At 48.2% G+C, this 13,123-nt stretch overlaps 1 protein-coding gene across 2 annotated transcripts in view; it reads right to left on the minus strand.

The window, feature by feature from the left end:
- LOC126277890 (protein expanded) overlaps positions 1-13,123 on the minus strand; it is a 443,551-nt gene that overhangs the window by 124,394 nt on the left and 306,034 nt on the right. For both annotated transcript variants that reach the window (XM_049977441.1, XM_049977442.1), the window contains exon 3: positions 12,832-13,020. In XM_049977441.1, the coding sequence (XP_049833398.1) occupies positions 12,832-12,951 (120 nt within the window). In that variant the 5' untranslated portion in view covers positions 12,952-13,020. The remainder of the gene's footprint in view (positions 1-12,831; positions 13,021-13,123) is intronic.

Raw genomic sequence — 13,123 nt, forward strand, 5'->3', positions numbered from 1 at the left:
ATTGAAGTAGTGGAAGACCACCACTCTCTTCAAGTCTCATCGAGGGACACCACAATTCGTTATTTCAACACAGTTTGCAGGTCCTTTTCAAAATCTAGTACCCACATACGTAGGTGGGAAGCAAGACTGTAGAGCACTTTCCCGCGAAAGGCAAAGGTCCCGAGTTCGAGTCTCGGTAGGGCACACAGTTTCAATCCGCCAGGAAGTTCCATATCAGCGCACACTCCGCTGCAGAGTGAAAATCTCATTTTAGATTTTCTATCAGTTCAGCTCGAAAAGCTCTCTGGGTGAACGCTTTGAGAAGGAAAGATTGGAAGTCGAGCAATTATAGCAAAATACGTTCTCAGCATTTTCGGGAAGAGAACATAGACTGAACATCAGTTTTGCAGTCCGCGTGAAAGAAAATTATGGATTACGAAAGCAGCCTTTTCTTATCCCATATTTCTCTTCTTGGTGCCGGTATTCCTAAGTTCTAGGGGACTGATGACCTCAGAAGTTAAATCCCATAGTGCTCAGTGCCGTTTGAACCACTGAGTGCCTGCAAATGGTCCCCAAGTAGCCGAAAATAACCGTTCCCGGTTGATGATGAATTCAATTGGACCAAAGTACCCACATCATTCCAAGTAAACAGCACACACCATTATGCAGCCTGCACTAGGAGGCACAGTGCCTTGTTGACAACTTGGCTCCATGGCTTGGTAGAGTCTGCGTCACATTCGAACCCCACCATCAGCTTTTACCACATAAAATCCGTACTCATCTCACCAGGCAACGGTTTTCCAGTCTTCTAGACTCAAATCAATGTGGTCAGGAGCCCAGGAGAGACGCTGAAGGTGAAGTCGTGTTGTTAACAAAAACAGTCGCATCTGTCTTCTGCTGCCAAAGCCCATCAAGGCCAAATTGTGCCGCAGTGTCCTAACGGATACGTTCGTCGTACGCCCCACACTGATTTCTGCGGTTATTTCATGAAGTTACAATGAAATGAACACCCTTAGCTGCTTACAGGCGTTGACATACGTCAACGGGGACAGATGAAAATGTGCGCCCCGACCGGGACTCGAACCCGGCATCTCCTGCTTACATGGCAGACGCTCTATCCATCTGAGCCACCGAGGATACAGAGGATAGCGCGACTGCAGGGATTTATCTCTGGCACGCCTCCAGCGAAACCCACATTCTCAACGTATTGTCCCGCACTACATTCGTAGTGCCCCCGCCCATTATAATCATTACTCGCGGCGCGTTGCCGATTCCCGTAAGAGTTCGGGCACTCTTTGTCCATTCGCACAGAAGAAGAAGATGGTCAAGTGGCCGGTGAGCCTTAACTACACTCCTGGAAATTGAAATAAGAACACCGTGAATTCATTGTCCCAGCCGGCCGCGGTGGTCTCGCGGTTCTAGGCGCGCAGTCCGGAACCGTGAGACTGCTGCGGTCGCAGGTTCGAATCCTGCCTCGGGCATGGATGTGTGTGATGTCCTTAGGTTAGTTAGGTTTAATTAGTTCTAAGTTCTAGGGGACTAATAACCACAGCAGTTGAGTCCCATAGTGCTCAGAGCCATTTGAACCATTCATTGTCCCAGGAAGGGGAAACTTTATTGACACATTCCTGGGGTCAGATACATCACATGATCACACTGACAGAACCACAGGCACATAGACACAGGCAACAGAGCATGCACAATGTCGGCACTAGTACAGTGTATATCCACCTTTCGCAGCAATGCAGGCTGCTGTTCTCCCATGGAGACGATCGTAGAGATGCTGGATGTAGTCGTGTCGAACGGCTTGCCATGCCATTTACACCTGGCGCCTCAGTTGGACCAGCGTTCGTGCTGGACGTGCAGACCGCGTGAGACGACGCTTCATCCAGTCCCAAACATGCTCAATGGGGGACAGATCCGGAGATCTTGCTGGCCAGGGTAGTTGACTTACACCTTCTAGAGCACGTTGGGTGGCACGGGATACATGCGGACGTGCATTGTCCTGTTGGAACAGCAAGTTCCCTTGCCGGTCTAGGAATGGTAGAACGATGGGTTCGATGACGGTTAGGATGTACCGTGCACTATTCAGTGTCCCCTCGACGATCACCAGAGGTGTACGGCCAGTGTAGGAGATCACTCCCCACACCATGATGCCGGGTGTTGGCTCTGTGTGCCTCGGTCGTATGCAGTCCTGATTGTGGCGCTCACCTGCACGGCGCCAAACACGCATACGACCATCATTGGCACCAAGGCAGAAGCGACTCTCATCGCTGAAGACGACACGTCTCCATTCGTCCCTCCATTCACGCCTGTCGCGACACCACTGGAGGCGGGCTGCACGATGTTGGGGCGTGTGCGGAAGACGGCCTAACGGTGTGCGGGACCGTAGCCCAGCTACATGGAGACGGTTGCGAATGGTCTTCGCCGATACCCAGTGAGCAACAGTGTCCCTAATTTGCTGGGAAGTGGCGGTGCGGTCCCCTACGGCACTGTGTAGGATCCTACGGTCTTGGCGTGCATCCGTGGGTCGCTGCGGTCCGGTCCCAGGTCGACGGGCACGTGCACCTTCCGCCGACCACTGGCGACAACATCGATGTACTGTGGAGACCTCACGCCCCACGTGTTGAGCAATTCGGCGGTACGTCCACCCGGCCTCCCGCATGCCCACTATACGCCCTCGCTCAAAGTCCGTCAACTGCACATACGGTTCACGTCCACGCTGTCGCGGCATGCTACCAGTGTTAAAGACTGCGATGGAGCTCCGTATGCCACGGCAAACTGGCTGACACTGACGGCGGCGGTGCACAAATGCTGCGCAGCTAGCGCCATTCGACGGCCAACACCGCGGTTCCTGGTGTGTCCGCTGTGCCGTGCGTGTGATCATTGCTTGTACAGCCCTCTCGCAGTGTCCGGAGCAAGTATGGTGGGTCTGACATACCGGTTTCAATGTGTTCTTTTTTCCATTTCCAGGAGTGTATATATGTACTAAGATGGTGTCTGTTCTTTCGGACATGTCCGAAAGAAAAGATACCATCTTAGTATATATATTTCAGGAAGTGTTGCTTGTCCGTTAGGACTGACAACTATACTCAAACGCCGCTGCTCTCGGTTGTTAAGTGAAGGCCGTCGGCCACTGAGTTGTCCGTGGTGAGAGGTAATGGCTGACGTTTAGTATTCTCGGCACTCTCTTGACACTGTGAATCTCGGAATATTGAATTCCCTAACGATTTCCGAAATGGAATGTCCCAATGCGTCTAGTTCCAATTGCCATTCCACGTTCCAAGTCCGCTAATGCCGGCCGGAGTGGCCGCGCGGTTATAGGCGCTACAGTCTGGAACCGAGCGTCCGCTACGTTCGCAGTTTCGAATCCTGCCTCGGGCATGGATGTGTGTGATGTCCTTAGGTTAGTTAGGTTTAAGTAGTTCTAAGGTCTAGGCGACTGATGACCTCAGTAGTTAAGTCGCATAGTGCTCAGAGCCATTTTTGAAGTCTGCTAATCCCCGTCGTGCGGTCATAATCACATGAAACTGCTGAGTACAAATAAGCGTCTCCCCCAATGCACTGCCCTTTTACGTTTTGTGTTCGTGACACTATTGCCATCAGTATACGTGCATATCACTATACCAAGAGTTTTGCCACTTCAGTGTACAAGAAGTGTAGGAGCATCTGCCTCGAGCCACGTATCAACGATTTCGAGCCGAGACGAATTACAAATGTTTTACGTGCCGAAGGTAAATTACGACGCCGTTAGGTGTTGGTCATAATTTTGTGGCTCATTAGTGTACACTGTGCTGACCTCTTAGCGGATACCGTAATTTACAGATGACTCTGGAGTCCCTTGTTTTTCTGTAGGGGAACAATCCGAAATGGTGACTCCTCAGATTCATTAGGCCAAAGGAAGAAGAGTTCCCTTAAAAGAAGAAAGAAAAACCAACCACAGGTACGGCGACGGATGGCAGTCTCATTTGTGGCCTTACCTTTTAAGGGTTTCGTCTGCCACCATATTCCTAACGTGTTACGTTCTTTTAGTTTAATGTCATATAACAACAATAACGAAGTATCAGACTACTGGTTGACCTCCGGACATAAACTGAGGGTTTCATGCTGGCTATATATGTCCAGGCAATTACGTCTAGTTAGATTACGAAAGACAACTGTCGTTAAGGCTCTACTATTCTGGAGGCGATACGGCTCATAACTACTGACGGCAAGGATATAATAGTAATAGAATAGAATAGAAGCTTAAGCAAAACTCAGTTGCGGAAACAGTGGAGCAGAAACTCGTACCAAAGCATCACTTCAAGTCTATCGACAAGCAGCCATACTGAAATTACTAGAAAACGACTATTTGCGATTGTATTGGGACCGAGGAATACTTACAACAGCGAGCAATATCACGGAACTGTTCTGACGTCGTGTTTCCGTGTACATGAAGCAGCAGCACGTAACTAATTGACAACGAAATTGCAGACAACGACAACTTGCTTTAAACAAAGACAGTACACACTCCGTCTTCAGGCCACGAGTGGCCTACCGGGACCATCCGACCGCCGTGCCATCATCAGTGGAGGATGCGGATAGGAGGGGCGTGTGGTCAGCACACCGCTCTCCCGGTCGTTATGATGGTATTCTTGACCGAAGCCGCTACTATTCGGTCGAGTAGCTCCTCAATTGGCACCACGAGGCTTAGCGCGCCCCGAAAAATGGCAACAGCCCATCCAAGTGCCGACCACGCCCGACAGCGCTTAACTTCGGTGATCTCACGAGAACCGGTGTATCCACAGCGGCAAGGCCGTTGCCTAAACAAAGACAGTAAATAAGTAAATTTGCTGAATTGAGGAATCCATCACAAATCTTGTGTCATGTCACATATTTTTTGCAGTACTTATAATGAGTAAACGAGTCATTCCCCACACACCACCGCGATAACGGAAATGGGGGTCCCACCAAGAAGACATGATTGCTTGACCCTTCATACACGGGACAGTTTTTTAAAATACAGGTGTTAAAACTATTAAAATGAGACTGAATGAAATGTCCAATGGTTCGATGTAGTTGTATTTGTTCAGGTCACTTATAAACCGGAGCAACCGGTTTCGAAACTTTTGAGTTACATCTTCCGGTGTAAAAGTAATGCTGTGTCATGGCTTACAGAATGTCGCAGTGTAACAATTGGAGTGGCCAGGTAAGGTTTTCAGCATTCTTCACTCGATGAAAAACTATTGTCAAATAATAAAAAGATCATCGTCAATGACGAAAATCTTGTCTGTGCTAAATCGCGAACTGTACACGTTCTGATTAAAGTATGCTCTTGTCGGCCTATGTCGGTAACTAAATGCCCCCCCCCCCTCCCCAAGTACTGGGCCTTTTAGTGACAAAAGCCAACAAGCTCATTTGTATTTGCCACCAACATAGCAGCTGACGGTATAAGCTACGAGCACCCCGTCTGCTGTCGAAGAGTGTGCGCCTTACGTTGTCAGCTGCTATGTCGGTGGCAAATACACGTGAGCTCGTCGGCTTTTCTCACTAAAGGACCCAGTACTTCCCTGAATATCATCTAGGGGGGCATGTAGTTGCTGACATAGGCCGACAAGAGCGTATTTTAATCGTAACGTTTACAGTTCGCGATTTAGCATAGACAAGACTTTCGTCATTGACGATGCTCTTTTTATCATTTGACAATGTTTTTTTATATCGATTGAGGTATGCTGAAATCTTTACCTAGCCACACCCACTGTTACACTGTGGCATTCTGTAACCTATGACACAGCATGTTATTTACAGCAGAAGATGCAACTCAGATGTTGCGAAACCGATTGTGTGCGTTTACAGGTGACCTGAACAAATCCAGCTACAGCGTACCATCGGAAATTTCATTCGATTTAATTTTAATAGTTTTAACGCCCTTTTTTTAAACTGTTCACTATATGAAGCGTCAAGTTGCCCCAGTTTTAAAATTGTCTTGAGGTTGATGCAAAGAGTTGTGATACTTATACACTTATCAAGAAAAGTCTGAAAATTCGTCGTAAGCGAAGATCAAAAGTGAAAATACTAAGCCTATGTTTTCAGTAACTCTTGCACTACCTTCCATTGTAAAGCGTACCACTGTACTGAAATGAATATATTGGTATATAAAGAACACAATAAAGTAAAATCTTCTCTATAACTTAAAAAATCACAAAAATGACAATTCCGAAAGTGACTGTGGAACATGATGAATTTAGCCAAAGTGAAGAATACATGGCGTGTTTTAAATAAAATATATAAATATAGTTGGAGATAAGGAACTGAGGTTCCATTTTAGTGTGTGTTTGGCAATCATAACTAGATGTGACTGGTGTGGCTAAAACAACGTGAATGTGTTGTATGATTTATAACAGGGGACAACAGAGCACAAGCTGTTAATGACGATGTCCATAACTTCTGTGGGAAATAGACGTCATTCATCTTTCAGGGATGTTGCAGTACGGTAAGCGTCAAAGGACGAATGCAGTGAGTAGAAGATTCCACCCGAGATCATCCCGAACATTTTTCTACTGGATTAGGGACGAGATGATGACGTGGTGTCTCGATCCGCGAAACTGCTGCAGAACGTTCCCTGACATCGTGTGAAGTGCCAACAGTGAAGTACGGGGTAGAAGGGAGTTTTTGGGGTGTTTTTCGTGATTAAGCTGTGTTCCTCTTATCCTGATTAAGAAAAAGCTAAATTCGAAATGACATGAACACGTTTTACTGCATTTTGTACTGCGTAGAGTACAGGAATAGCTGACAGATGACGGTTGTTTTAGCATGACAATGCACCCTACCATAAAGCAGCAAGAAGGAGACAATGGTTTGTGGACAACAGCTTTCCCGCAATGGAATGGCTTGCCTGGAGTCCAAATCTAGATCGACTGAACATCTTTGTAATGTTAGAGTGTCAACTTCGCTTCAGATCCCAATGTCCAAAATCACTACCTCCTCTGGTTTCGACTCTTGAGGAAGAACGGGCTGCCATTCCTCTGTAAGCATCTAGACACATCACCGAAAGTGTCCTCGTCAGAGTTCAAGCCATCCTAAAGGCTAAGGCTGGACACAGCCCATGCTAATGCCCACAAATAAGAGTCCGCATACTTTTGATAAGATAGCATATCTATCGTTAGACACGACTGAAGATACAAACAATGAAGATGACACGGATGGTATTGTCAGAACTGTCCCCAAACTGAGGATTGTTCAGTGGGCTACGGAAAGGTGCATTTTGGAAATAACTACAACCACAGAAAAAACCAAAGAGAGAAAAGAAGTTCAGGAAAGTGGAAGACATAAATGTGACTCTAATGAAAATGAAGTAGAGCAGAGAGTAAAATTTAGCGATTCGAATGGCTGTTAGCTGCACCAAGGAAGTTCTGTGTTCGGTTTCAATTTATAACAACAGGCCAAAGTGACGAGGCAATGTAAGGCAGGTAGATGTCTTCTGGTGCGTGGATGTATACAGCTGAAGAATGTAATGCGTGGTAAAATGTAAAGGACACCTTTTTCCAGCAATAGATTTCAAATGGATGGTATGATGAGCCAAAACGTTATGACCACCTGCGCCTTTGGAACGAAATACGTCATGTTTCTGTGGATAAGGTTCTAATGGCTGTGAGCACTATGGGACTTAACATCTGAGGTCATCAGTCCCATAGAACTTAGAACTACTTAAACCTAACTAATCTAAGGACATCACACACATCCATGCCCGAGGCAGGATTCGAACCTGCGACCGTAGCGGTTACGCGGTTCCAGACTGTACCGCCTAGAACCGCACGACCACAACGGCCGGCTCTGCGTATAAGGGATCCGACAGCTTGTTATTAGGTTTGAGGAGGTATGTCACAATAAATGTCTACGCAGAGGTCATTTAATTGGCGTAAATAACGGGTCTCTGATTTGCGTACGCTGTGATGGCGCCCGATAGAGACACAAAGGAGTTCCATAGAATATACATAAGGCGAATGGGGAAGACATCAAGCATGAGGGGATGCAGGTGGTTCGCAGCTGTCAGCTAGTGTTCGATTACTGTCACAGGTCTCATGCAAGCGCAGGAGACTCTCTCCCACAGCACAATACTGTTTTTACCAGTCTGCGGTCGTGGCGCGCTGCACGTTTCGAGCCACCGATCACCTCGATGACGGCGTTCGTGGAGATGACCATCGACCTAGAGAAGCAACAATGTGATTCACCCGAACAACCGCCACGTTTCCATTGATCGACGGTTGAATCCCGATGATCCCATGCTCACTGCAACCGTAATGAACGATGTCGTTGGGTCAACATGTGAAAACCTAGGGGTGGTCTGCTGTGGAGCTAAATGTTCAATAATGTACGATGAACGGTGTGCTCCGAAACACTCGTGCGTGTACCAGCAGTGTGCTCTTTTGGCAGAGATGAAAGATCACCACCTGTCCTGCTGTACAGAGCAGACAAATCTCCGAACCCCACGTTCTATGAATAGTAGTGGACGTGCAACCATTTAGCACATAACGGTAGTTTCACTGTCCCTCTACCTCTTTCCGTAGACGCTCACGACAGTAGCACGTCAACATTCGACCAGCTTCGCCGTTTGCGAAATACTCGTTCAGAGGGTCTGCTTAATAGCAATCTGCCCTTTGTCAAAGTCAATTATCTCAATGGATTCCCCCATTTGCAGCCCTTATCTTCCCTAGGGTGATCCCCCGCCCGTGTCTGATCCGCTTACATACTTTCGCTACCGCGTCACGTGCTCGCAAAGCCACCAGGTTGCATCCAACGTCGCGGTGTGTAGTGGTCATAATGTTTTGGCTTATCAGAGTATAAATTTGTAAACTGTTCTGCAGGTTTAACTTTCAGATTTTTTAATCTGAGTTGAAATGTTTCTATCTGCCACACACAATTTAGTCTTGCTTTACGCTACAGTTTCTTACGCACGAGTACTACAGCAAAATTTTAAACTCTGCGTCGGAATCATGCGAATTATGTGATTAATCGTGTCAACTCCGAGTAGTTCTGGTTCAAATGGATCCAGGGAATTAAGAACAAGCCCGCATCTCGTGGTCGTGCGGTAGCGTTCTCGCTTCCCGCGCCCGGGTTCCCGGGTTCGATTCCCGGCGGGGTCAGGGATTTTCTCTGCCTCGTGATGGCTGGGTGTTGTGTGTTGTCCTTAGGTTAGTTAGGTTTAAGTAGTTCTAAGTTCTAGGGGACTGATGACCATAGATGTTAGGTCCCTAGTGCTCAGAGCCATTTGAATGAAGAACAAGTTTCAATAAGAGCAGAGGTGAGTGGTGAAATCGGCTTTATCATAAAGATAACCGTTTGTATTCCTTAATTGGTCATTAGATATATCGAAAATGTAGCTAGAAACTTTCAGTCTACCACTGGCCCTCTGCTACTAGCGTACAGCAAATGATTCCTAGACATCATCCGAAGACGCTAGCTATCCGAGCAGGGCTTACTCATTCTGTAAGCATCATCTGACGTTCAATTCTAACCGTGGTGTCGTTTTCTATGTTGAGATGAAGTAATAAGATTGCTGCGACGTTGGTTTGCAGATGGGAGTTTTTCGTACCTTATGTCAGTTTCGGATTTAGAAAGCGTCACTGCTGCGAAATTCAGCTTTGCCTTTTCTCATTAGATAGATTAGGGCTCCTACGGAGGTATACACACAGTTGTTTTTCCCCTCGTTCTTTTTTGGGAGTGGAACAGGAAACGGAATGACCAGAACTGGTACAAGGTACCCTCCGCCAGGCGCCATTTGCTTGCGGAGTATCTACTCTGAAGCGCCAAAGAAACTGGTATAGGCGTGCGTAATCAAAGACAGAGATATGTAAACAAACATTCTGCGTCACTGCGGTCGGCAACGCCTACATAAGACAACACGTGTCTAGGCGCTAGAGTCTGGAACCGCTTGACTGCTACGGTCGCAGGTTCGAATCCTGCCTCGGCCATGGGTGTGTGTGCTGTCCTTGGGTTAATTAGCTTTAAGTAGTTCTAAGTTCTAGCGGACTGATGACCTTAGTAGTAAAGTCCCATAGTGCTCAGAGCAATTTGAACCATTTTGAACAACACGTGTCCGGAGCAGTTCTTAGATCGGTTTTTGCTGTTACAATAGCAGGTTCTCCAAATTCAAGTGAGTTTCAACGTGGTGTTATAGTCGGCGCAAGAGCGTTGCGACATAGCATCTCCGAGGTACCGATGAAGTGGAGATTTTCCAGTACGACCATTTGACGAGCGAACCGTGAATATCAGGAATTCGGTGGAACATTAAATCTCTGACATTGCTGTGGGTGGAAAAAGATCCTGCAAGAACGGGACCAACAACGACTGAAGAGAATGGCTCCACGTGACAGAAGTGCAACTCTTCCGCAAACTGCTGCAGATTTCAATGCTGGGCCATAAACAAGTGTCAGGGTGCGAACTTTTCAACAAAACATCATCCATATCGGCTTTCTAAGCCGAAAGCCCACTCGTGTACCATAAATGACTGCACGAGACAAAGCTTTACGCCTCGCCTGGACTCGTCAACACCGATAATGAGCGCCAGCCGCGGTGGCCGAGGAGATCTAGGCACTTAAGTTCGCAGCCACGCGGCTGTTACGGTCGCAGGTTCGAAATCTGCCGCTGGCATGGATCTGTGTGATGTCCTTAGGTTAGTTAGGTTTAAGTAGTTCTAAGTTTAGGGTACTGATGTTAAGTCCCATAGTACTTAGAGCCATTTGAATTTGAATCGATAATGGATTGTTGATGACTGGAAACATGTTGCCTGGACGGACGAGTCTCGTTTCAAATTGTGTCGAGCGAATGGACGTGAACGGGTATGGAGAGAGCCTGATGAATGCGTGGAGTCTGCATGTCAGGAGGGGACTGTTCAAGCTGGTGGAGGCTGTGTAATTGAGTGGGGCGTGTGCAGTTGGAGTGGTATGAGACCCGTGATGCGTTTAGATACGATTCTGACGGGTGACACATACGTAAGCATCTTGTCTTATGACCTGCATCCATTCATGTCCATTGTCCATCCCGACGGACGAGGGCAATTCCAGAAGGACAACGGGACACCCCACAAGTCAAGAATTGTTATAGAATGGTTCCAGGGACAAGTTTAAACACTTCCACATGGCACCAAACTCACCAGACATAAACTTTATTGAGCATATCTGGGATGCCTTGCAACGTGCTGTTCAGAAGATATCTCGTCCCCCCTCGTACTCTTATAGATGTATGGAAACCACTGGAGGATTCATTGTGTCAGTTCCCTCCACCAATACTTCGGACATTAGTCTACATCTACATCTGCATCCATACTCCGCAAGCCCATTGACGGTGTGTGGCGGAGGGTATTTTGAGTACCTCTATCGGTTCTCCCTTCTATTCCAGTCTCGTATTGTTGGTGAAAAGAAAGATTGTCGGTATGGCTCTGTATTGGCTCTAATCTCTCTGATTTTATCCTCATGGTCTGGTTCAAATGGGTCTTAACTTCTGAGGTCATGAGTCCCCTAGAACTTAGAACTACTTAAACCTAACTAACCTAAGGACATCACACACAACCATGCCTGAGGCGGGATTCGAACCTGAGACCGTAGTGGTCGCGCGGTTGCAGACTGTAGCGCCTAGAACTGCTCGGCCGCACCGGCCGGCTCCTCAAGGTCTCTTCGCGAGATATACGTGACTCCTCAGTGAAATTATGTTCTCGAAACTTCAACAAAAGGCCGTACCGATCTACTGAGCTGACTCCTCAGTGAAATTATTTTCTCGAAACTTCAACAAAAGCCCGTACCGATCTACTGAGCTGACTCCTCAGTGAAATTATGTTCTCGAAAGTTCAACAAAAGCCCGTACCGATCTACTGAGCTGACTCCTCAGTGAAATTATTTTCTCGAAACTTCAACAAAAGCCCGTACCGATCTACTGAGCGTCTCTCTTGCAGAGTCTTCCACTGGAGTTTATCTATGATATCCGTAACGCTTTCGCGATTACTAAATGATCCTGTATCGAAGCGCGGTGCTCTCCGTCGAATCTTCTCTATCTCTTCTATCAACCCTATCTGGTAAGGATCCCACACTGGCGAGCAGTAATCAAGCAGTGGGCGAGTGTACTGTAACCTACTTCCTTTGTTTTCGGATTGCATTTCCTTTGGAGTCTTCCAATGAATCACAGTCTGGCATCTGTTTTACAGACGATCAATTTTATATAGTCATTCCATTTTAAATCACTGCTAATCACTGCTAATTTACGGAATTAATTGCTTCCAGTCAATGCGACGTCGTGTTGCGGTACTTCTGCACGCTAGCGGGGGCCCTACGCGATTATAGGCAAGTGTAGGCAATTCTTTCGCTCTTCAGTGTACGTAGATGCAGAATTGTTTATTTAGTGATGTTGGTGATAATGAATAATGAGCGTATGGCATTGGTGGCCGGGAGACCCTTCAGGGGCCGGTTCGGCCGCCGCTCCACAGGTTCTTTCACGGCACTACGGCGACTTGCGAGTGAATGAGGATGGATGATGAAAGACACACAACACCCAGTCATCTCGAGGCAGGGAAAATTCCTGACCTCGCCGGGAATCGAACCCGGAACCCCGTGCGCGGGAAGCGAGAACGCTACCGCAAGACCACGAGCCGCGGACATGTTCGTATTGACTGTTGAGTAATGCGTGGAATGCGTGTGGTGTGTGTTTCTGCGCCGGTGGAGCGGAACGGTGCGCTGGGTACGGCACAGGCGGCGTGCGGCGGGTTGCGGGTTGCGCGGGCAGCTGCGAGGCGCGGGGCGCGTGGCAGGCGCGGCGCGTGTCCGAAACTGCGCGCCGGGCTGGGTGCAGCATTAGGATGCGAGGGGAGGCGGAGGAGCCACTGACCTCGACGACGAAGTATAGTCGCTGCTTGTTGAGGAGCTCTACGGCGGCGTACTTGGCGCTGGCGGCGAGGCTGGCAGGGCTGCAGGAGTGCACGGGCGCGCTGACGGTGCAATGCTGCATGCTACATCCCGGCAGCCGCGGCGCTCGGCGCGGGCGCGCACGCTGCCCGCTCGCAGGCGCGCCGGCTACCTGCAACACACGCGCAGCTGCAGTACTGCCGAGCTTCCGGAACCGCTCCCTTCTTCGTCGAGAACGGGGGGAGGGGAGGGGGGGGGGGTGCAGGCGTGGAGAC

The sequence above is a fragment of the Schistocerca gregaria genome, chromosome 6 (genome assembly GCF_023897955.1).
Source record: "Schistocerca gregaria isolate iqSchGreg1 chromosome 6, iqSchGreg1.2, whole genome shotgun sequence".
NCBI lineage: Eukaryota > Metazoa > Arthropoda > Insecta > Orthoptera > Acrididae > Schistocerca > Schistocerca gregaria.